Below are 21,568 nucleotides of genomic sequence, written 5' to 3'. Positions count from 1 at the left end.
TATCTACCATAGAGTTATAGTCTGAACCTGAGGGTCTGGTATCTACCATAGAGTTATAGTCTGAACCTGAGGGTCTGGTATCTACCATAGAGTTATAGTCTGAACCTGAGGGTCTGGTATCTACCATAGAGTTATAGTCTGAACCTGAGGGTCTGGTATCTACCATAGAGTTATAGTCTGAACCTGAGGGTCTGGTATCTACCATAGAGTTATAGTCTGGATACCTGAGGGTCTGGTATCTACCATAGAGTTATAGTCTGATGAACCTGAGGGTCTGGTATCTACCATAGAGTTATAGTCTGGATGAACCTGAGGGTCTGGTATCTACCATAGAGTTATAGTCTGGATGAACCTGAGGGTCTGGTATCTACCATAGAGTTATAGTCTGGATGAACCTGAGGGTCTGGTATCTACCATAGAGTTATAGTCTGGATGAACCTGAGGGTCTGGTATCTACCATAGAGTTATAGTCTGATGAACCTGAGGGTCTGGTATCTACCATAGAGTTATAGTCTGAACCTGAGGGTCTGGTATCTACCATAGAGTTATAGTCTGAACCTGAGGGTCTGGTATCTACCATAGAGTTATAGTCTGGATAACCTGAGGGTCTGGTATCTACCATAGAGTTATAGTCTGATGAACCTGAGGGTCTGGTATCTACCATAGAGTTATAGTCTGGATGAACCTGAGGGTCTGGTATCTACCATAGAGTTATAGTCTGGATGAACCTGAGGGTCTGGTATCTACCATAGAGTTATAGTCTGGATGAACCTGAGGGTCTGGTATCTACCATAGAGTTATAGTCTGGATGAACCTGAGGGTCTGGTATCTACCATAGAGTTATAGTCTGGATGAACCTGAGGGTCTGGTATCTACCATAGAGTTATAGTCTGGATGAACCTGAGGGTCTGGTATCTACCATAGAGTTATAGTCTGGATGAACCTGAGGGTCTGGTATCTACCATAGAGTTATAGTCTGGATGAACCTGAGGGTCTGGTATCTACCATAGAGTTATAGTCTGGATGAACCTGAGGGTCTGGTATCTACCATAGAGTTATAGTCTGAACCTGAGGGTCTGGTATCTACCATAGAGTTATAGTCTGAACCTGAGGGTCTGGTATCTACCATAGAGTTATAGTCTGAACCTGAGGGTCTGGTATCTACCATAGAGTTATAGTCTGAACCTGAGGGTCTGGTATCTACCATAGAGTTATAGTCTGATGAACCTGAGGGTCTGGTATCTACCATAGAGTTATAGTCTGGATGAACCTGAGGGTCTGGTATCTACCATAGAGTTATAGTCTGGATGAACCTGAGGGTCTGGTATCTACCATAGAGTTATAGTCTGGATGAACCTGAGGGTCTGGTATCTACCATAGAGTTATAGTCTGGATGAACCTGAGGGTCTGGTATCTACCATAGAGTTATAGTCTGGAAACCTGAGGGTCTGGTATCTACCATAGAGTTATAGTCTGAACCTGAGGGTCTGGTATCTACCATAGAGTTATAGTCTGAACCTGAGGGTCTGGTATCTACCATAGAGTTATAGTCTGAACCTGAGGGTCTGGTATCTACCATAGAGTTATAGTCTGAACCTGAGGGTCTGGTATCTACCATAGAGTTATAGTCTGAACCTGAGGGTCTGGTATCTACCATAGAGTTATAGTCTGAACCTGAGGGTCTGGTATCTACCATAGAGTTATAGTCTGAACCTGAGGGTCTGGTATCTACCATAGAGTTATAGTCTGGATGAACCTGAGGGTCTGGTATCTACCATAGAGTTATAGTCTGAACCTGAGGGTCTGGTATCTACCATAGAGTTATAGTCTGAACCTGAGGGTCTGGTATCTACCATAGAGTTATAGTCTGAACCTGAGGGTCTGGTATCTACCATAGAGTTATAGTCTGAACCTGAGGGTCTGGTATCTACCATAGAGTTATAGTCTGAACCTGAGGGTCTGGTATCTACCATAGAGTTATAGTCTGAACCTGAGGGTCTGGTATCTACCATAGAGTTATAGTCTGGATGAACCTGAGGGTCTGGTATCTACCATAGAGTTATAGTCTGGATGAACCTGAGGGTCTGGTATCTACCATAGAGTTATAGTCTGGATGAACCTGAGGGTCTGGTATCTACCATAGAGTTATAGTCTGGATGAACCTGAGGGTCTGGTATCTACCATAGAGTTATAGTCTGAACCTGAGGGTCTGGTATCTACCATAGAGTTATAGTCTGAACCTGAGGGTCTGGTATCTACCATAGAGTTATAGTCTGGATGAACCTGAGGGTCTGGTATCTACCATAGAGTTATAGTCTGAACCTGAGGGTCTGGTATCTACCATAGAGTTATAGTCTGGATGAACCTGAGGGTCTGGTATCTACCATAGAGTTATAGTCTGGATGAACCTGAGGGTCTGGTATCTACCATAGAGTTATAGTCTGGATGAACCTGAGGGTCTGGTATCTACCATAGAGTTATAGTCTGAACCGGAGGGTCTGGTATCTACCATAGAGTTATAGTCTGGATGAACCTGAGGGTCTGGTATCTACCATAGAGTTATAGTCTGGATGAACCTGAGGGTCTGGTATCTACCATAGAGTTATAGTCTGAACCTGAGGGTCTGGTATCTACCATAGAGTTATAGTCTGAACCTGAGGGTCTGGTATCTACCATAGAGTTATAGTCTGAACCTGAGGGTCTGGTATCTACCATAGAGTTATAGTCTGGATGAACCTGAGGGTCTGGTATCTACCATAGAGTTATAGTCTGGATGAACCTGAGGGTCTGGTATCTACCATAGAGTTATAGTCTGGATGAACCTGAGGGTCTGGTATCTACCATAGAGTTATAGTCTGGATGAACCTGAGGGTCTGGTATCTACCATAGAGTTATAGTCTGGATGAACCTGAGGGTCTGGTATCTACCATAGAGTTATAGTCTGGATGAACCTGAGGGTCTGGTATCTACCATAGAGTTATAGTCTGAACCTGAGGGTCTGGTATCTACCATAGAGTTATAGTCTGAACCTGAGGGTCTGGTATCTACCATAGAGTTATAGTCTGAACCTGAGGGTCTGGTATCTACCATAGAGTTATAGTCTGAACCTGAGGGTCTGGTATCTACCATAGAGTTATAGTCTGAACCTGAGGGTCTGGTATCTACCATAGAGTTATAGTCTGAACCTGAGGATCTGGTATCTACCATAGAGTTATAGTCTGAACCTGAGGGTCTGGTATCTACCATAGAGTTATAGTCTGAACCTGAGGGTCTGGTATCTACCATAGAGTTATAGTCTGGATGAACCTGAGGGTCTGGTATCTACCATAGAGTTATAGTCTGAACCTGAGGGTCTGGTATCTACCATAGAGTTATAGTCTGAACCTGAGGGTCTGGTATCTACCATAGAGTTATAGTCTGAACCTGAGGGTCTGGTATCTACCATAGAGTTATAGTCTGAACCTGAGGATCTGGTATCTACCATAGAGTTATAGTCTGAACCTGAGGGTCTGGTATCTACCATAGAGTTATAGTCTGAACCTGAGGGTCTGGTATCTACCATAGAGTTATAGTCTGGATGAACCTGAGGGTCTGGTATCTACCATAGAGTTATAGTCTGAACCTGAGGGTCTGGTATCTACCATAGAGTTATAGTCTGGATGAACCTGAGGGTCTGGTATCTACCATAGAGTTATAGTCTGGATGAACCTGAGGGTCTGGTATCTACCATAGAGTTATAGTCTGGATGAACCTGAGGGTCTGGTATCTACCATAGAGTTATAGTCTGAACCTGAGGGTCTGGTATCTACCATAGAGTTATAGTCTGGATGAACCTGAGGGTCTGGTATCTACCATAGAGTTATAGTCTGAACCTGAGGGTCTGGTATCTACCATAGAGTTATAGTCTGGATGAACCTGAGGGTCTGGTATCTACCATAGAGTTATAGTCTGGATGAACCTGAGGGTCTGGTATCTACCATAGAGTTATAGTCTGGATGAACCTGAGGGTCTGGTATCTACCATAGAGTTATAGTCTGAACCGGAGGGTCTGGTATCTACCATAGAGTTATAGTCTGGATGAACCTGAGGGTCTGGTATCTACCATAGAGTTATAGTCTGAACCTGAGGGTCTGGTATCTACCATAGAGTTATAGTCTGAACCTGAGGGTCTGGTATCTACCATAGAGTTATAGTCTGAACCTGAGGGTCTGGTATCTACCATAGAGTTATAGTCTGGATGAACCTGAGGGTCTGGTATCTACCATAGAGTTATAGTCTGGATGAACCTGAGGGTCTGGTATCTACCATAGAGTTATAGTCTGAACCTGAGGGTCTGGTATCTACCATAGAGTTATAGTCTGGACCTGAGGGTCTGGTATCTACCATAGAGTTATAGTCTGAACCTGAGGGTCTGGTATCTACCACAGAGTTATAGTCTGAACCTGAGGGTCTGGTATCTACCATAGAGTTATAGTCTGGACCTGAGGGTCTGGTATCTACCATAGAGTTATAGTCTGAACGAACCTGAGGGTCTGGTATCTACCATAGAGTTATAGTCTGAACGAACCTGAGGGTCTGGTATCTACCATAGAGTTATAGTCTGGATGAACCTGAGGGTCTGGTATCTACCATAGAGTTATAGTCTGGATGAACCTGAGGGTCTGGTATCTACCATAGAGTTATAGTCTGAGAACCTGAGGGTCTGGTATCTACCATAGAGTTATAGTCTGGATGAACCTGAGGGTCTGGTATCTACCATAGAGTTATAGTCTGAACCTGAGGGTCTGGTATCTACCATAGAGTTATAGTCTGAACCTGAGGGTCTGGTATCTACCATAGAGTTATAGTCTGAACCTGAGGGTCTGGTATCTACCATAGAGTTATAGTCTGGATGAACCTGAGGGTCTGGTATCTACCATAGAGTTATAGTCTGGATGAACCTGAGGGTCTGGTATCTACCATAGAGTTATAGTCTGGATGAACCTGAGGGTCTGGTATCTACCATAGAGTTATAGTCTGGATGAACCTGAGGGTCTGGTATCTACCATAGAGTTTTCGTCTGAACCTGAGGGTCTGGTATCTACCATAGAGTTATAGTCTGAACCTGAGGGTCTGGTATCTACCATAGAGTTATAGTCTGGATGAACCTGAGGGTCTGGTATCTACCATAGAGTTATAGTCTGAACCTGAGGGTCTGGTATCTACCATAGAGTTATAGTCTGAACCTGAGGGTCTGGTATCTACCATAGAGTTATAGTCTGAACCTGAGGGTCTGGTATCTACCATAGAGTTATAGTCTGGACCTGAGGGTCTGGTATCTACCATAGAGTTATAGTCTGAACCTGAGGGTCTGGTATCTACCATAGAGTTATAGTCTGAACATGAGGGTCTGGTATCTACCATAGAGTTATAGTCTGAACCTGAGGGTCTGGTATCTACCATAGAGTTATAGTCTGGATGAACCTGAGGGTCTGGTATCTACCATAGAGTTATAGTCTGGATGCTGTCTAGCAATCATTAATAACCAATCTGACAGAGCTTGAAGAACAAAAAAATAAATAATAATATGCTAATCTTGTACAATCCAGCTGTGCAAAGCTCTTAGAGACTTACCCAGAAAGACTCACAGCTCTTAGAGACTTGCCCAGAAAGACTCACAGCTCTTAGAGACTTGCCCAGAAAGACTCACAGCTCTTAGAGACTGACCCAGAAAGACTCACAGCTCTTAGAGACTGACCCAGAAAGACTCACAGCTCTTAGAGACTTGCCCAGAAAGACTCACAGCTCTTAGAGACTTGCCCAGAAAGACTCACAGCTCTTAGAGACTTGCCCAGAAAGACTCACAGCTCTTAGAGACTTGCCCAGAAAGACTCACAGCTCTTAGAGACTGACCCAGAAAGACTCACAGCTCTTAGAGACTGACCCAGAAAGACTCACAGCTGTCACGGCTGCCAAAGGTGATTCTAACATGTATCGACTTCAGAGGTTCAATACTTATCATCTAATCAAGATTAGTGTTTTATTTTGTGTATTATTATTATTTTTTTACAAATGTTATCATTATTTTGTGTAGATGGTTTAATTGTAATTTTTGTCAACCATTTTAATCCCACTTTGTAACAACAAAACAAATTATGGAGAATGTCAAAGAGTATAAATACTTCATGATGATGATTCACATCGGAATGATTTATGAATGGCAAACGGATTTATCGTAGATCGACGTTATTCAGTTAATTCAACACCTTTTATAAAAACTAGTCAACACCTGCTGTTCAGTTGTCAATTAAAACACAGTAAATAACCTACAATAAGCTCCTAGAAATGCATCGGACAGAATTTGGTGAGAGTGAAACCTCTCACTTTGCCACTTCCTCTCTGCTGCGTTTCCCTGTCATGGCTTTGTGACTGGCAGGCGCCTTGTCCTATCAAATCGCTAGAAGATGCATATCGTTCATTCTAAAAAAAAAAAAAAATGGGAGAAGGCTCAATGGACGAGTGGAAAACATTTAAATGAAAAGTAGCCTATTTAATACGAAGTGGAAAATGTATCCGACTGAAAATGAGTGCGTAACAGGACGATTAGCCGCCAGCCGGGCGCTAGTGGAAAACACTGTTAAACATAACAGGCTGATTAGTTACTGAAAGCTGCATATCTTCATGCTAATATAGATGGTACCTACCTGTAGTGTGAGGAGGGGTGGGGGAGGAGGGAGAGGTTGGTGGGGAGCTGGCTCCTGAACCTAAACACAGGAAAGTAGACATCCGATCAGTCAGTCAGCCAGTCAGTCCGCCAGCGAGTCAGTCCGCCAGCGAGTCAGTCCGCCAGCGAGTCAGTCCGCCAGCGAGTCAGTCCGCCAGCGAGTCAGTCCGCCAGCGAGTCAGTCCGCCAGCGAGTCAGTCCGCCAGCGAGTCAGTCCGCCAGCGAGTCAGTCAGCCAGCGAGTCAGTCAGCCAGCGAGTCAGTCAGCCAGCGAGTCAGTCAGCAAGCGAGTCAGTCAGCAAGTGAGTCAGTCAGCAAGTGAGTCAGTCAGCAAGTGAGTCAGTCAGCAAGTGAGTCAGTCCGCCAGCAAGTCAGCCAGCAAGTCAGCCAGCAAGTCAGCCAGCAAGTCAGCCAGCAAGTCAGCCAGCCAGTCAGCCAGCAAGTCAGCCAGCCAGTCAGTAGAAGCATTGCATCGTAAACAGTGTTGCCATGTCAGTGTTGCCAGGGTAAACAAAGCTGTTGTCATCCATGTGTATGGACATTTCCTAATGTCAGTGTTAAAATCCAAAACTATAGAAATATATAACTACCTAAGTCAGGGGTCTCTCCAACCCTGTTCCTGGAGAGCTACCCTCCTGTAGGTTTTAACTACAACCCCAGTTGTAACTAACCTGATTCAGTTTATCAACCAGTTAATTATTAAAACCTATTGGAGGGTATCTCTCCAGGAACAGGGTTGGAGTTAACCTATAGGAGGGTATCTCTCCAGGAACAGGGTTGGAGTTAACCTATAGGAGGGCATCTCTCCAGGAACAGGGTCGGAGTTAACCTATAGGAGGGTAGATCTCCAGGAACAGGGTTGGAGTTAACCTATAGGAGGGCATCTCTCCAGGAACAGGGTTGGAGTTAACCTATAGGAGGGTAGATCTCCAGGAACAGGGTTGGAGTTAACCTATAGGAGGGCATCTCTCCAGGAACAGGGTTGGAGTTAACCTATAGGAGGGTAGTTCTCCAGGAACAGGGTTGGAGTTAACCTATAGGAGGGCATCTCTCCAGGAACAGGGTTGGAGTTAACCTATAGGAGGGCATCTCTCCAGGAACAGGGTTGGAGTTGACCTATAGGAGGGTATCTCTCCAGGAACAGGGTTGGAGTTAACCTATAGGAGGGCATCTCTCCAGGAACAGGGTTGGAGTTAACCTATAGGAGGGTAGCTCTCCAGGAACAGGGTTGGAGTTAACCTATAGGAGGGTAGCTCTCCAGGAACAGGGTTAGAGTTAACCTATAGGAGGGCATCTCTCCAGGAACAGGGTTGGAGTTAACCTATAGGAGGCTAGCTCTCCAGGAACAGGGTTGGAGTTAACCTATAGGAGGGTATCTCTCCAGGAACAGGGTTAGAGTTAACCTATAGGAGGGCAGTTCTCCAGGAACAGGGTTGGAGTTAACCTATAGGAGGGTAGCTCTCCAGGAACAGGGTTGGAGTTAACCTATAGGAGGGTATCTCTCCAGGAACAGGGTTGGAGTTAACCTATAGGAGGGCATCTCTCCAGGAACAGGGCTGGAGTTAACCTATAGGAGGGCATCTCTCCAGGAACAGGGCTGGAGTTAACCTATAGGAAGGTAGCACTTCAGGAACAGGGTTGGAGTTAACCTATAGGAGGCTAGCTCTCCAGGAACAGGGTTGGAGTTAACCTATAGGAGGGCATCTCTCCAGGAACAGGGTTGGAGAGCCTAGCAGTACTGTTATTACCTTGCAGCCTCCACTAGAGCATGCTTTAGCCACATTGAAAAACACAGTTTACGTTTTAGTCTTATAATAAAGAGCTAATAATACATTTCTGTTTGAGCACTCAGCAGGAGAATATCCACGCTCTATTTAAACCCTAGTGCTGATGACATACCAGAGTTGTTGTTGTATTTCACAGAGAGATCCTCCTCGTTCTCATAGGCCGACTGTCTGGACTTCTACAAACAAAACAAAACATATTTCTATCAATGACAATTCTGCTACAAAATGACAATGAATCGTGTGTGTGTGTGTGTGCTAGGGATCTGCTTCTTTCCCTTTCAATATGATTCAATATGCATCTAGATAAATGGACTGATACCACACAGGAACAATACACATCGAGATAAATGGACTGATACCACACAGGAACGATAAGCATCTAGATAAATGGACTGATACCACACAGGAACGATAAGCATCTAGATAAATGGACTGATACCACACAGGAACGATAAGCATCGAGATAAATGGACTGATACCACACAGGAACGATAAGCATCGAGATAAATGGACTGATACCACACAGGAACGATACACATCTAGATAAATGGACTGATACCACACAGGAACGATAAGCATCTAGATACCACACAGGAACAATAAGCATCGAGATAAATGTACTGATACCACACAGGAACGATAAGCATCTAGATAAATGGACTGATACCACACAGGAACGATAAGCATCTAGATAAATGGACTGATACCACACAGGAACAATACACATCGAGATAAATGGACTGATACCACACAGGAACGATAAGCATCTAGATAAATGGACTGATACCACACAGGAACGATAAGCATCGAGATAAATGGACTGATACCACACAGGAACGATAAGCATCGAGATAAATGGACTGATACCACACAGGAACGATAAGCATCGAGATAAATGGACTGATACCACACAGGAACGATACACATCTAGATAAATGGACTGATACCACACAGGAACGATAAGCATCTAGATACCACACAGGAACAATAAGCATCGAGATAAATGTACTGATACCACACAGGAACGATAAGCATCTAGATAAATGGACTGATACCACACAGGAACGATAAGCATCTAGATAAATGGACTGATACCACACAGGAACGATACACATCTAGATAAATGGACTGATACCACACAGGAACGATAAGCATCTAGATACCACACAGGAACAATAAGCATCGAGATAAATGGACTGATACCACACAGGAACGATAAGCATCTAGATAAATGGACTGATACCACACAGGAACGATATGTACAGTTGAAGTGGGAAGTTTACATACACGGGTCGGAGTCATTAAAACTCGTTTTTCAACCACTCCACAAATGTCTTGTTAACAAACTATAGTTTTGGCAAGTCGGTTAGGACATCTACTTTGTGCATGACACAAGTCATTTTTCCAACAATTGTTTATAGACAGATTATTTCACTGTATGACAATTCCAGTGGGTCAGAAGTTTACATACACTAAGTTGACTGTGCCTTAAACAGCTTGGAAAATTCCAGAAAATGATGTCATGGCTTTAGAAGCTTCTGATAGGCTAATTAACATCATTTGAGTCAATTGGAGGTGTACCTGTGGATGCATTTCAAGGCCGACCTTCAAACTCAGTGCCTCTTTGCTTGACATCATGGGAAAATCAAAAGAAATCAGCCCAAAATTTTAGACCTCCACAAGTCTGTTTCATCCTTGGGAGCAATTTCCAAATGCCTGAAGGTACCACGTTCATCTGTACAAACAATAGTACGCAAGTATAAACACCATGGGACCACGCAGCCGTCATACCGCTCAGGAAGGAGACGCGTTCTGTCTCCTAGAGATGAACGTACTTTGGTGCGAAAAGTGCAAGACAATCCCAGAACAACAGCAAAGGACCTTGTGAAGATGCTGGAGGAAACAGGTACAAAAGTATCTATATCCACAGTAAAACGAGTCCTATATCAATATAACCTGAAAGGCTGCTCAGTATGGAAGAAGCCACTGCTCCAAAACCGCCATAAAAAAAGCCAGACTATGGTTTGCAACTGCACATGGGGACAAAGATCGTACTTTTTGGAGAAATGTCCTCTGGTCTGATGAAACAAAAATAGAACTGTTTGGCCATAATGACCATCGTTATGTTTGGAGGAAAAAGGGGGAGGCTTGCAAGCCAAAGAACACCATCCCAACCGTGAAGCACGGAGGTGGCAGCATCATGTTGTGGGGGTGCTTTGCTGCAGGATGGACTGGTGCACTCCACAAAAAAGATGTCATCATGAGGAAGAAAATGATGTGGATATATTGAAGCAACATCTCAAGACATCAGTCAGGAAGTTAATGCTTGGTGATTAATGTGTCTTCCAAATGGACAATGACCCCAAGCATACTTCCAAAGTTGTGGCAAAATGGCTTAAGGACAACAAAGTCAAGGTATTGGAGTGGCCATCACAAAGCCCTGACCTCAATACTATAGAAAATTTGTGGGCAGAACTGAAAAAGCGTGTAGCGAGCAAGGAGACCTAAAAACCTGACTCAGTTACACCAGCTCTGTCAGGAGGAATGGGCCTAAATTCACCCAACTTATTGTGGGAAGCTTGTGGAAGGCTACCCAAAACGTTTGACCCAAGTTAAACAATTTAAAGGCAATGCTACCAAATACTAAATGAGTGTATATAAACTTCTGACCCATTGGGAATGTGATAAAAGAAATAAAAGCTGAAATAAATCACTCCACTATTATTCTGACATTTCACATTCTTAAAATAAAGTGTTGATCCTAACTGACCTAAAACAGGGAATTTTTACTAGGATTAAATGTCAGTAATTGTGAAAAACTGAGTTTAAATGTATTTGGCTAAAGGTGTATGTAAACTTCTGACTTCAACTGTATCTAGACACACAGACTGATACCATGCAGGGATGATACATATTAGTTTGAAAGCATTCGGAGCTATGCGGTTGGATTAGAGAATTTAATCGGTTCGATGCACCACCCCACTACCACTATCAGATTAGAGCCATAATGGAGACTAGACATCTACCACCCCACTACCACTATCAGATTAGAGCCATAATGGAGACTAGACATCTACCACTATCAGATTAGAGCCATAATGGAGACTAGACATCTACCAACCCACTACCACTATCAGATTAGAGCCATAATGGAGACATTACCACCCCACTACCACTATCAGATTAGAGCCATAATGGAGACTAGACATCTACCACCCCACTACCACTATCAGATTAGAGCCATAATGGAGACATCTACCACCCCACTACCACTATCAGATTAGAGCCATAATGGAGACATCTACCACCCCACTATTACTACCAGATTAGAGCCATAATGGAGACATCTACCACCCCACTACCAGATTAGAGCCATAATGGAGACATCTACCACCCCACTACCACTATCAGATTAGAGCCATAATGGAGACATCTACCACCCCACTACCACTATCAGATTAGAGCCATAATGGAGACTAGACATCTACCACTATCAGATTAGAGCCATAATGGAGACATCTACCACCCCACTACCACTATCAGATTAGAGCCATAATGGAGACATCTACCACCCCACTACCACTATCAGATTAGAGCCATAATGGAGACTAGACATCTACCACTATCAGATTAGAGCCATAATGGAGACATCTACCACCCCACTACCACTATCAGATTAGAGCCATAATGGAGACATCTACCACTATCAGATTAGAGCCATAATGGAGACATCTACCACTATCAGATTAGAGCCATAATGGAGACATCTACCACCCCACTACCACTATCAGATTAGAGCCATAATGGAGACATCTACCACTATCAGATTAGAGCCATAATGGAGACATCTACCACTATCAGATTAGAGCCATAATGGAGACATCTACCACCCCACTACCACTATCAGATTAGAGCCATAATGGAGACATCTACCACCTCACTACCACTATCAGATTAGAGCCATAATGGAGACATCTACCACCCCACTACCAGATTAGAGCCATAATGGAGACTAGACATCTACCACCCCACTATTACTACCAGATTTTTGGGCAATGTAGTCTGTGTTTTTTGTCCCCTCACTTTGGTTCTGAAATCACCATCCCCCACTAATTAACTAGTCATTTTTGCAGATTAAGTGTTTTGAGCTAGTAATGAATCAATATTTATTGTTAACAAATGAGCTATGACAAAGCCAATGAATATAATAGCACAAATTTGGATTTCGCCCAAACTCAAAATCAAATGGTTTAGACCATTTGGAAGTTTTTACAGGGGCTCCAGAAGAGCGCAGCTGTCCAAGGCACTGCAGCTCAGTGCTAGAGGCGTCACTAAAGACCCTGGTTCGATCCCGGGCTGTATCACAACCGGCCGTGAACGGAGTCCCATAAGGCGGCGCACAATTGACCCAGCGTCATTGGGGTTAGGGGAGGGTTTGCCCGGTGTAGGCCGTCATAGTAAAATAAGAATTTGTTCTTAATCGACTTGCCTAGTTAAAAAATAAATAATAATAATTCTCTTCTCGCACTTCGGCCATGCAGTGCGCCTTACAAAAGTGATTGCTGTCCTCGTTATGAAATTTCAACTTTACCCTGTAAAAATGCACATATACACTGACTGCTCAAAGGAAAACTACCAAAACTATTGCTGATGGTGAACCTGATCTAAATAAAAATCTATTGTAAGCCTCGTTCAGCAGGTATAGCCAGATGAGAGTTGTCTCCGAGTTTACTGTTATTCTGGTAAAAAAAATTAAAAAATAACTATGTTCGACGGTGAACTGGCGATTCGTAAAATTGCAAGTGATTTTCTGACCAATGCATGTTACATGTTGATTGGTTTGGAGTCCACGGACCGATGCACTTGTATCTTACACATTCGAATCGAGAACTTATGCGTATCGTTGAATCATTACCACTGGTGGAAAAAGCACCCAATTGTCAATCTTGAGTAAAAGTAAAGATGCCTTCATAGAAAACGACTCAAGTCGTTTTTTTTTACTTGAGTAAAAGTATTTGGTTTTAAATGTACTTAAGTATCAAAAGTAAAAGTAAAGTATAAATCATTTAAAATTCCTTAAATTAGGCAAAGGATTTTCTTGATTTTTCAATTAATGGATTGCTAAAGGGTACTCTCCAACACTTAAAAAATAAAAATAAAAAGTCTAATAAAATAATAATTACAAAATAAAAAACGCATTTGTGTTTAGTGATTCTACCAGATCAGAGGCAGAAGGGATGACCAGGGATGTTCTCTTGATAAGTATGTGAATTAGACCATTTTCCTGTACTTTTGGGTGTCAGTAAAAAAGTATGGAGTAAAAAGTACATTATTGTCTTTAGGAATGTAGTGAAGTAAAAGTTGTCAAAAAAATTAAATAGTAAAGTACAGATACCCCCAAAAAACAACTTTAGTTCTTTAAAAGTATTTTTTTTAACTTAAAGTACTTTATACCACTGATCGTTATATCCCTAGTGTATGTGTTTGCAAGTACCGTGCCGGTCTGTCTGTGCGAGTGTTCTCTACCTTTCTAGCCAGTATCTTCCTCCTCCTCTTCTCCTCCTCTGAGTCGTGGTGGGACTGAGCTCTGGTCAGCCTCCTGTGCTGCTGGTTCTGAGGAGATGATCAAACACCAATCAATTATTCAATCGTTCCTTTCTTCCATCCAGCCAGCCATCCATCTACCCCAGCTTTTCTGGCTCCCGGGAACTATCCATCTTATCTGGCTCCAGGAAACTGGCTGTAAGGAGTAAATATACCAACCGTTTTCTGCTCTTCTTGGAGTCGCTTTTCCATGCACTCTTTGGCAGTTTTCAAGGCGTCTCTTAATTTGGTAGGGATCTTGAACTGGAGTTTCTCTGAGTGAAACAGCAGCACGTCGCTGAACAGCCTGCAGACAGAGAGAGAGACAGAGAGAGAGACAGAGAGAGAGACAGAGAGAGAGACAGAGAGAGACAGAGACAGAGAGAGACAGAGACAGAGAGAGAGACAGAGAGAGACAGAGACAGAGAGAGACAGAGAGAGACAGAGAGAGACAGAGAGAGACAGAGAGAGACAGAGAGAGACAGAGAGAGACAGAGAGAGACAGAGAGAGACAGAGAGAGACAGAGAGAGACAGAGAGAGAGAGAGAGAGACAGAGAGAGACAGAGAGAGACAGAGAGAGACAGAGAGACTTCATTATTGACCGTTTTCAAAGAATCGTAATGTGCAGCGCTTGTGTGTTATCTATCATTGGTAGGCTATGATGCGATCTTCTCACTGATGGGTTGTTGAAATGTACTCTACTCACGGTGTCTGCAGCAGTTGTGCAACAGTGGGCATCCCGGTCTTACAGGCATCTGTGGACAGGATGGATTGCAGCACAGACACTACGGAGAGAGGAGAGGACAGGAGAGAGGAGAGAGGAGAGAGGAGACATCAGGAGACGTCAGGAGAGAGGAGACATCAGGAGAGAGGAGACGTCAGGAGAGAGGAGACGTCAGGAGAGAGGAGACGTCAGGAGAGAGGAGACGTCAGGAGAGAGGAGACGTCAGGAGAGGGGAGACGTCAGGAGAGGGGAGACGTCAGGAGAGGGGAGACGTCAGGAGAGGGGAGACGTCAGGAGAGGGGAGACGTCAGGAGAGGGGAGACGTCAGGAGAGGGGAGACGTCAGGAGAGGGGAGACGTCAGGAGAGGGGAGACGTCAGGAGAGGGGAGACGTCAGGAGAGGGGAGACGTCAGGAGAGGGGAGACGTCAGGAGAGGGGAGACGTCAGGAGAGGGGAGACGTCAGGAGAGGGGAGACGTCAGGAGAGGGGAGACGTCAGGAGAGGGGAGACGTCAGGAGAGGGGAGACGTCAGGAGAGGGGAGACGTCAGGAGAGGGGAGACGTCAGGAGAGGGGAGACATCAGGAGAGGGGAGAGGACAGGAGAGAGGAGACATCAGGAGAGAGGAGAGGACAGGAGAGAGGAGAGGACAGGAGAGGGGAGAGGACAGGAGAGGGGAGACATCAGGAGAGAGGAGACATCAGGAGACATCAGGAGAGGGGAGACATCAGGAGAGGGGAGACATCAGGAGAGGGGAGACATCAGGAGAGGGGAGACATCAGGAGAGGGGAGACATCAGGAGAGAGGAGACATCAGGAGAGAGGAGACATCAGGAGAGAGGAGACATCAGGAGAGAGGAGACATCAGGAGAGAGGAGACATCAGGAGAGGGGAGACGTCAGGAGAGGGGAGACGTCAGGAGAGGGGAGACGTCAGGAGAGAGGAGACGCCAGGAGAGGGGAGACGTCAGGAGAGAGGAGACGTCAGGAGAGGGGAGACGTCAGGAGAGGGGAGACGTCAGGAGAGGGGAGACGTCAGGAGAGGGGAGACGTCAGGAGAGGGGAGACGTCAGGAGAGGGGAGACGCCAGGAGAGGGGAGACGTCAGGAGAGGGGAGACGTCAGGAGAGGGGAGACGTCAGGAGAGGGGAGACGTCAGGAGAGGGGAGACGTCAGGAGAGGGGAGACGTCAGGAGAGAGGAGACATCAGGAGAGAGGAGACATCAGGAGAGGGGAGACGTCAGGAGAGGGGAGACGTCAGGAGAGGGGAGACGTCAGGAGAGGGGAGACGTCAGGAGAGGGGAGACGTCAGGAGAGAGGAGACGTCAGGAGAGAGGAGACGTCAGGAGAGAGGAGACATCAGGAGAGAGGAGACATCAGGAGAGGACAGGGAAACATCAGGAGAGAGGAGAGGACAGGGGAGACATCAGGGTCATGTTCATTAGGAGAAAGGATAGAGAAATGTAAGACCTTACAGAGGCACCACCATTCAAAAGACTGCGTAGTAGAAAAAGCTCAGAATTGGGCTTCCTGTGTAAACGCAGCCTAAGTAGTGTAGGTACTGGTGTGGGACGCTGGTGTGGGACCGACCCACTGTGGTGTGGGACGCTGGTGTGGGACCGACCCACTGTGGTGTGGGACGCTGGTGTGGGACCGACCCACTGTGGTGTGAGGTACTGGTGTGGGACCGACCCACTGTGGTGTGAGGTACTGGTGTGGGACCGACCCACTGTGGTGTTAGGTACTGGTGTGGGACCGACCCACTGTGGTGTTAGGTACTGGTGTTGGACCGACCCACTGTGGTGTGGGACGCTGGTGTGGGACCGACCCACTGTGGTGTGAGGTACTGGTGTGGGACCGACCCACTGTGGTGTGAGGTACTGGTGTGGGACCGACCCACTGTGGTGTTAGGTACTGGTGTTGGACCTACCCACTGAGGTGTTAGGTACAGCAGGGTACTGGTGTTGGACCTACCCACTGAGGTGTTGGGTACAGCAGGGTACTGGTGTTGGACCTACCCACTGTGGTGTGAGGTACTGGTGTTGGACCTACCCACTGTGGTGTTAGGTACTGGTGTTGGACCTACCCACTGTGGTGTGAGGTACAGCAGGGTACTGGTGTTGGACCTACCCACTGTGGTGTTGGGTACAGCAGGGTACTGGTCGACAGGCACAGCATCAGGAGGTCTTCCGTACGTCATTTCATACAGTAAGTGTCCAAACGAGTATACATCTATACTCTCTGTCGTCTGAAAGGGTTAACAAGAACAATACATTAGGGTATGCACCCCAAAGTCCTAGTGGCTCTGCTCAAAAGTAGTGCACTATGTAGGGAGTAGGGTGCTAGTTGGGAAGGGTGCTAGTTGGGTAGGGAGTAGGGTGCTAGTTGGGCAGGGTGCCATTTGGGTAGGGCGCTATTTGGGTAGGGAGTAGGGCGCTAGTTGGGTAGGGAGTAGGGCGCTAGTGGGGTAGGGCGCTAGTTGGGTAGGGAGTAGGGCGTAGGGCGCTAGTTGGGTAGGGCGCTAGTTGGGTAGGGAGTAGGGCGCTAGTTGGGTAGGGGGTAGGGCGCTAGTTGGGTAGGGGTAGGGCGCTAGTTGGGTAGGGGCAGGGCGCTAGTTGGGTAGGGGTAGGGCGCTAGTTGGGTAGGGGTAGGGCGCTAGTTGGGTAGGGAGTAGGGCGCTAGTTGGGTAGGGAGTAGGGCGCTAGTTGGGTAGGGGGTAGGGCGCTAGTTGGGCAGGGGGTAGGGCGCTAGTTGGGTAGGGGTAGGGCGCTAGTTGGGTAGGGGTAGGGCGCTAGTTGGGTAGGGGTAGGGCGCTAGTTGGGTAGGGAGTAGGGCGCTAGTTGGGTAGGGAGTAGGGCGCTAGTTGGGTAGGGGGTAGGGCGCTAGTTGGGTAGGGGTAGGGGCGCTAGTTGGGTAGGGGTAGGGCGCAAGTTGGGTAGGGAGTAGGGCGCTAGTTGGGTAGGGAGTAGGGCGCTAGTTGGGAAGCAGGTTTGACATTTACAGAAAAACAATACATTTAAAAACACTCGTCACCACAGAACACTTATAATCCACGTCATCACCCCCTTTAGACTGGTTTCCCAGACCTTGACTCAATTGGAATAGACTTTTACTGGAGATTCCTTCATTGAGAATGCTTTTTAAATTAGGAGCAGGCTTCACCTACGTCCTCAAAACCAGTCCTTTAAGTAGGGCTCTGAGTTTTCCCTAGTGACGCCCTATGTAGAAAAAGGTGGGTACTGTCCGACACTGCATTCCCATGTGATCTGTATTAATGACACTACCATAACTATCTAAAACGGACAGTGTAGTCTTTCAGCAGACGGTCTCATCCAGAGCCACTTACAGTAGTAAGTGAATACATAAATACATTTTAAAAAATCCCATTACTTTTTCATATTGGTCCTCTGTGGGAATCGAACACACAACCCTGGTGTGGCAAGCAACATACTGTACCCACCGACACACATCCCGCTGTACCAACCGAACCAGGGCAGACCCGGCCCGCCAGGCCGAACCAGGGCAGGCCCGGCAGGCCGAACCAGGGTAGGCAGGCCCGCCAGGCCGAACCAGGGCAGGCCGTCCCAGGGCAGGCCCGCCAGGCCGAACCAGGGCAGGCCGTCCCAGGGCAGGCCCGCCAGGCCGAACCAGGGCAGGCCGAACCAGGGCAGGCCGAACCAGGGCAGGCCCGGCAGGCCGTACCAGTACTTACGTTGATTTTCCTGAACTGTGTGATGTAGGGCCGGTAGTACGAGGGCAGGCCCAGCAGGCTGTTCTCTATGTCCAGTACTTTACATGTGTTATCTTCTATCACTATGTTAGAGGCATGGAGGTGACCGTACGGAAAGCCTTTGTCATGGAAGAACTTCAGAACCTGACGGGAAACAAACACAACAAGAGTTTAGGATGGTGTCACTCTGAACATGTAGCAAAACCAAGTGACTGGACTGCCATTGATTGAAATAGGAATTAAGGACCGTGGCTTTAACAGTGACATGTAGTGTGACAAATGACATTCAATAGCTGCAGGGGGGTGATAATCTGGAGTCTAATCCAGAGGGTGACACCCCCGATCCTGGGGGTGCTGAACATGGCCTTGAGCTGTGTGTGTGTGTGTGTGTGTGTGTGTGTAATGTCCCAGGGGTGGTTGAGGGAATAAAAGATATTGAAAGACCACATTTTACAAATATTATAGTGTTCCTTCTTTCTGTGTGCGTTTACATTTCCAGAATCTGTCTTCCATATATGTCTTTGATCTACTGCAGCTCCAGACCACTGTGTGTGTGGGGCGAGTGTGTGTGTGTGTGTGTGTGTGTGTGTGGGTACCTCTAGAATCTGTCGTCCGTAGGTCCTGATTTGCTGCAGCTCCAGACCACTGTGTGTGTGTGTGTGGGGCGAAGTGTGTGTGTGTGTGTGTGTGTGTGTACCTCTAGAATCTGTCGTCCGTAGGTCCTGATTTGCTGCAGCTCCAGACCACTGTGTGTGTGTGTGTGTGGGGCGAGTGTGTGTGTGTGTGTGTGTGTGTGTGTACCTCTAGAATCTGTCGTCCGTAGGTCCTGATTTGCTGCAGCTCCAGACCAGAGTGTGTGTGTGTGTGTGTGTGTGTACCTCTAGAATCTGTCATCCGTAGGTCCTGATTTGCTGCAGCTCCAGACCACTGTGTGTGTGTGTGTGTGTGTGTGTGTGTACCTCTAGAATCTGTCGTCCGTAGGTCCTGATTTGCTGCAGCTCCAGACCACTGTGTGTGTGTGTGTGTGTGTGTGTGGGGCGAGTGTGTGTGTGTGTGTGTGTGTATGTGTGTGTACCTCTAGAATCTGTCGTCCGTAGGTCCTGATTTGCTGCAGCTCCAGACCCTGGATTTTCTTGGGGTTGCAGTACTTCCTCATAAAGGCCTCTTTAGGTTTCACCTACAGTCAGGAAGGAAAGCTTCAATTGAAAATTAACCAACATGAGAAGTGTAAAAAAAATTAAAAAACATAGCAAAGGTTATGGTTTTAATCCTTTACACTCCTACCCGTATACGGGTTGAAAGGTTATGGTTTTAATCCTTTACACTCCTACCCGTATACGGGTTGAAAGGTTATGGTTTTAATCCTTTACACTCCTACCCGTATACGGGTTGAAAGGTTATGGTTTTAATCCTTTACACTCCTACCCGTATACGGGTTGAAAGGTTATGGTTTTAATCCTTTACACTCCCCTACCCGTATACGGGTTGAAAGGTTATGGTTTTAAACCTTTACACTCCTACCCGTATACGGGTTGAAAGGTTATGGTTTTAATCCTTTACACTCCTACCCGTATACGGGTTGAAAGGTTATGGTTTTAACCCTTTACACTCCTACCCGTATACGGGTTGAAAGGTTATGGTTTTAACCCTTTACACTCCTACCCGTATACGGGTTGAAAGGTTATGGTTTTAATCCTTTACACTCCTACCCGTATACGGGTTGAAAGGTTATGGTTTTAATCCTTTACACTCCTACCCGTATACTGGGTTGAAAGGTTATGGTTTTAATCCTTTACACTCCTACCCGTATACGGGTTGAAAGGTTATGGTTTTAATCCTTACACTCCTACCCGTATACGGGTTGAAAGGTTATGGTTTTAATCCTTTACACTCCTACCCGTATACGGGTTGAAAGGTTATGGTTTTAATCCTTTACACCCTACCCGTATACGGGTTGAAAGGTTTGGTTTTAATCCTTTACACTCCACCCGTATACGGGTTGAAAGGTTATGGTTTTAATCCTTTACACTCCTACCCGTATACGGGTTGAAAGGTTATGGTTTTAATCCTTTACACTCCTACCCGTATACGGGTTGAAAGGTTATGGTTTTAATCCTTTACACTCCTACCCGTATACGGAGTTGAAAGTGGCAGATTTGGACACAAATAAACACCTACATTGGAATGCAGTGGCTGTACAGTAACACGCTATACATGAGGTCAGAGGTCAGAGGCTGTACAGTAACACGCTATACATGAGGTCAGAGGTCAGAGGCTGTACAGTAACACGCTATACATGAGGTCAGAGGTCAGTGGCTGTACAGTAACACGCTATACATGAGGTCAGAGGTCAGAGGCTGTACAGTAACACGCTATACATGAGGTCAGAGGTCAGAGGCTGTACAGTAACACGCTATACATGAGGTCAGAGGTCAGAGGCTGTACAGTAACACGCTATACATGAGGTCAGAGGTCAGAGGCTGTACAGTAACATGCTATACATGAGGTCAGAGGTCAGAGGCTGTACAGTAACACGCTATACATGAGGTCAGAGGCTGTACAGTAACACGCTATACATGAGGTCAGAGGTCAGAGGCTGTACAGTAACACGCTATACATGAGGTCAGAGGTCAGAGGCTGTACAGTAACATGCTATACATGAGGTCAGAGGTCAGAGGCTGTACAGTAACACGCTATACATGAGGTCAGAGGCTGTACAGTAACACGCTATACATGAGGTCAGAGGCTGTACAGTAACACGCTATACATGAGGTCAGCGGCTGTACAGTAACACGCTATACATGAGGTCAGAGGTCAGTGGCTGTACAGTAACATGCTATACATGAGGTCAGAGGTCAGAGGCTGTACAGTAACATGCTATACATGAGGTCAGAGGCTGTACAGTAACATGCTATACATGAGGTCAGAGGTCAGAGGCTGTACAGTAACATGCTATACATGAGGTCAGAGGTCAGAGGCTGTACAGTAACATGCTATACATGAGGTCAGAGGTCAGAGGCTGTACAGTAACATGCTATACGTGAGG

At 46.1% G+C, this 21,568-nt stretch overlaps 1 protein-coding gene across 3 annotated transcripts in view; it reads right to left on the bottom strand.

Annotated features, from left to right (window-relative positions):
• Positions 1–19,699, bottom strand: part of LOC123731814 (PX domain-containing protein kinase-like protein) — a gene marked incomplete at its 5' end in the record, with an annotated part of 33,136 nt that extends 13,437 nt beyond the window's left edge. For 2 of the 3 annotated variants that reach the window (XM_045711238.1, XM_045711239.1), the window contains 8 exon segments: positions 6,684–6,743; positions 8,602–8,665; positions 14,016–14,102; positions 14,253–14,379; positions 14,780–14,858; positions 16,923–17,040; positions 18,505–18,666; positions 19,598–19,699. In XM_045711238.1, coding sequence (XP_045567194.1) covers positions 6,684–6,743; positions 8,602–8,665; positions 14,016–14,102; positions 14,253–14,379; positions 14,780–14,858; positions 16,923–17,040; positions 18,505–18,666; positions 19,598–19,699 — 799 coding nt within the window. 3 annotated transcript variants of the gene reach the window in all.
• Positions 19,700–21,568: the final 1,869 nt, after the last annotated feature.

This window comes from Salmo salar, unplaced genomic scaffold (assembly GCF_905237065.1).
Source record: "Salmo salar unplaced genomic scaffold, Ssal_v3.1, whole genome shotgun sequence".
In the NCBI taxonomy this organism is placed as follows: Eukaryota; Metazoa; Chordata; class Actinopteri; order Salmoniformes; family Salmonidae; genus Salmo; species Salmo salar.
Note: the sequence above shows the minus strand (reverse complement) of the source record. Positions and strands in the feature narration are given on the sequence as shown.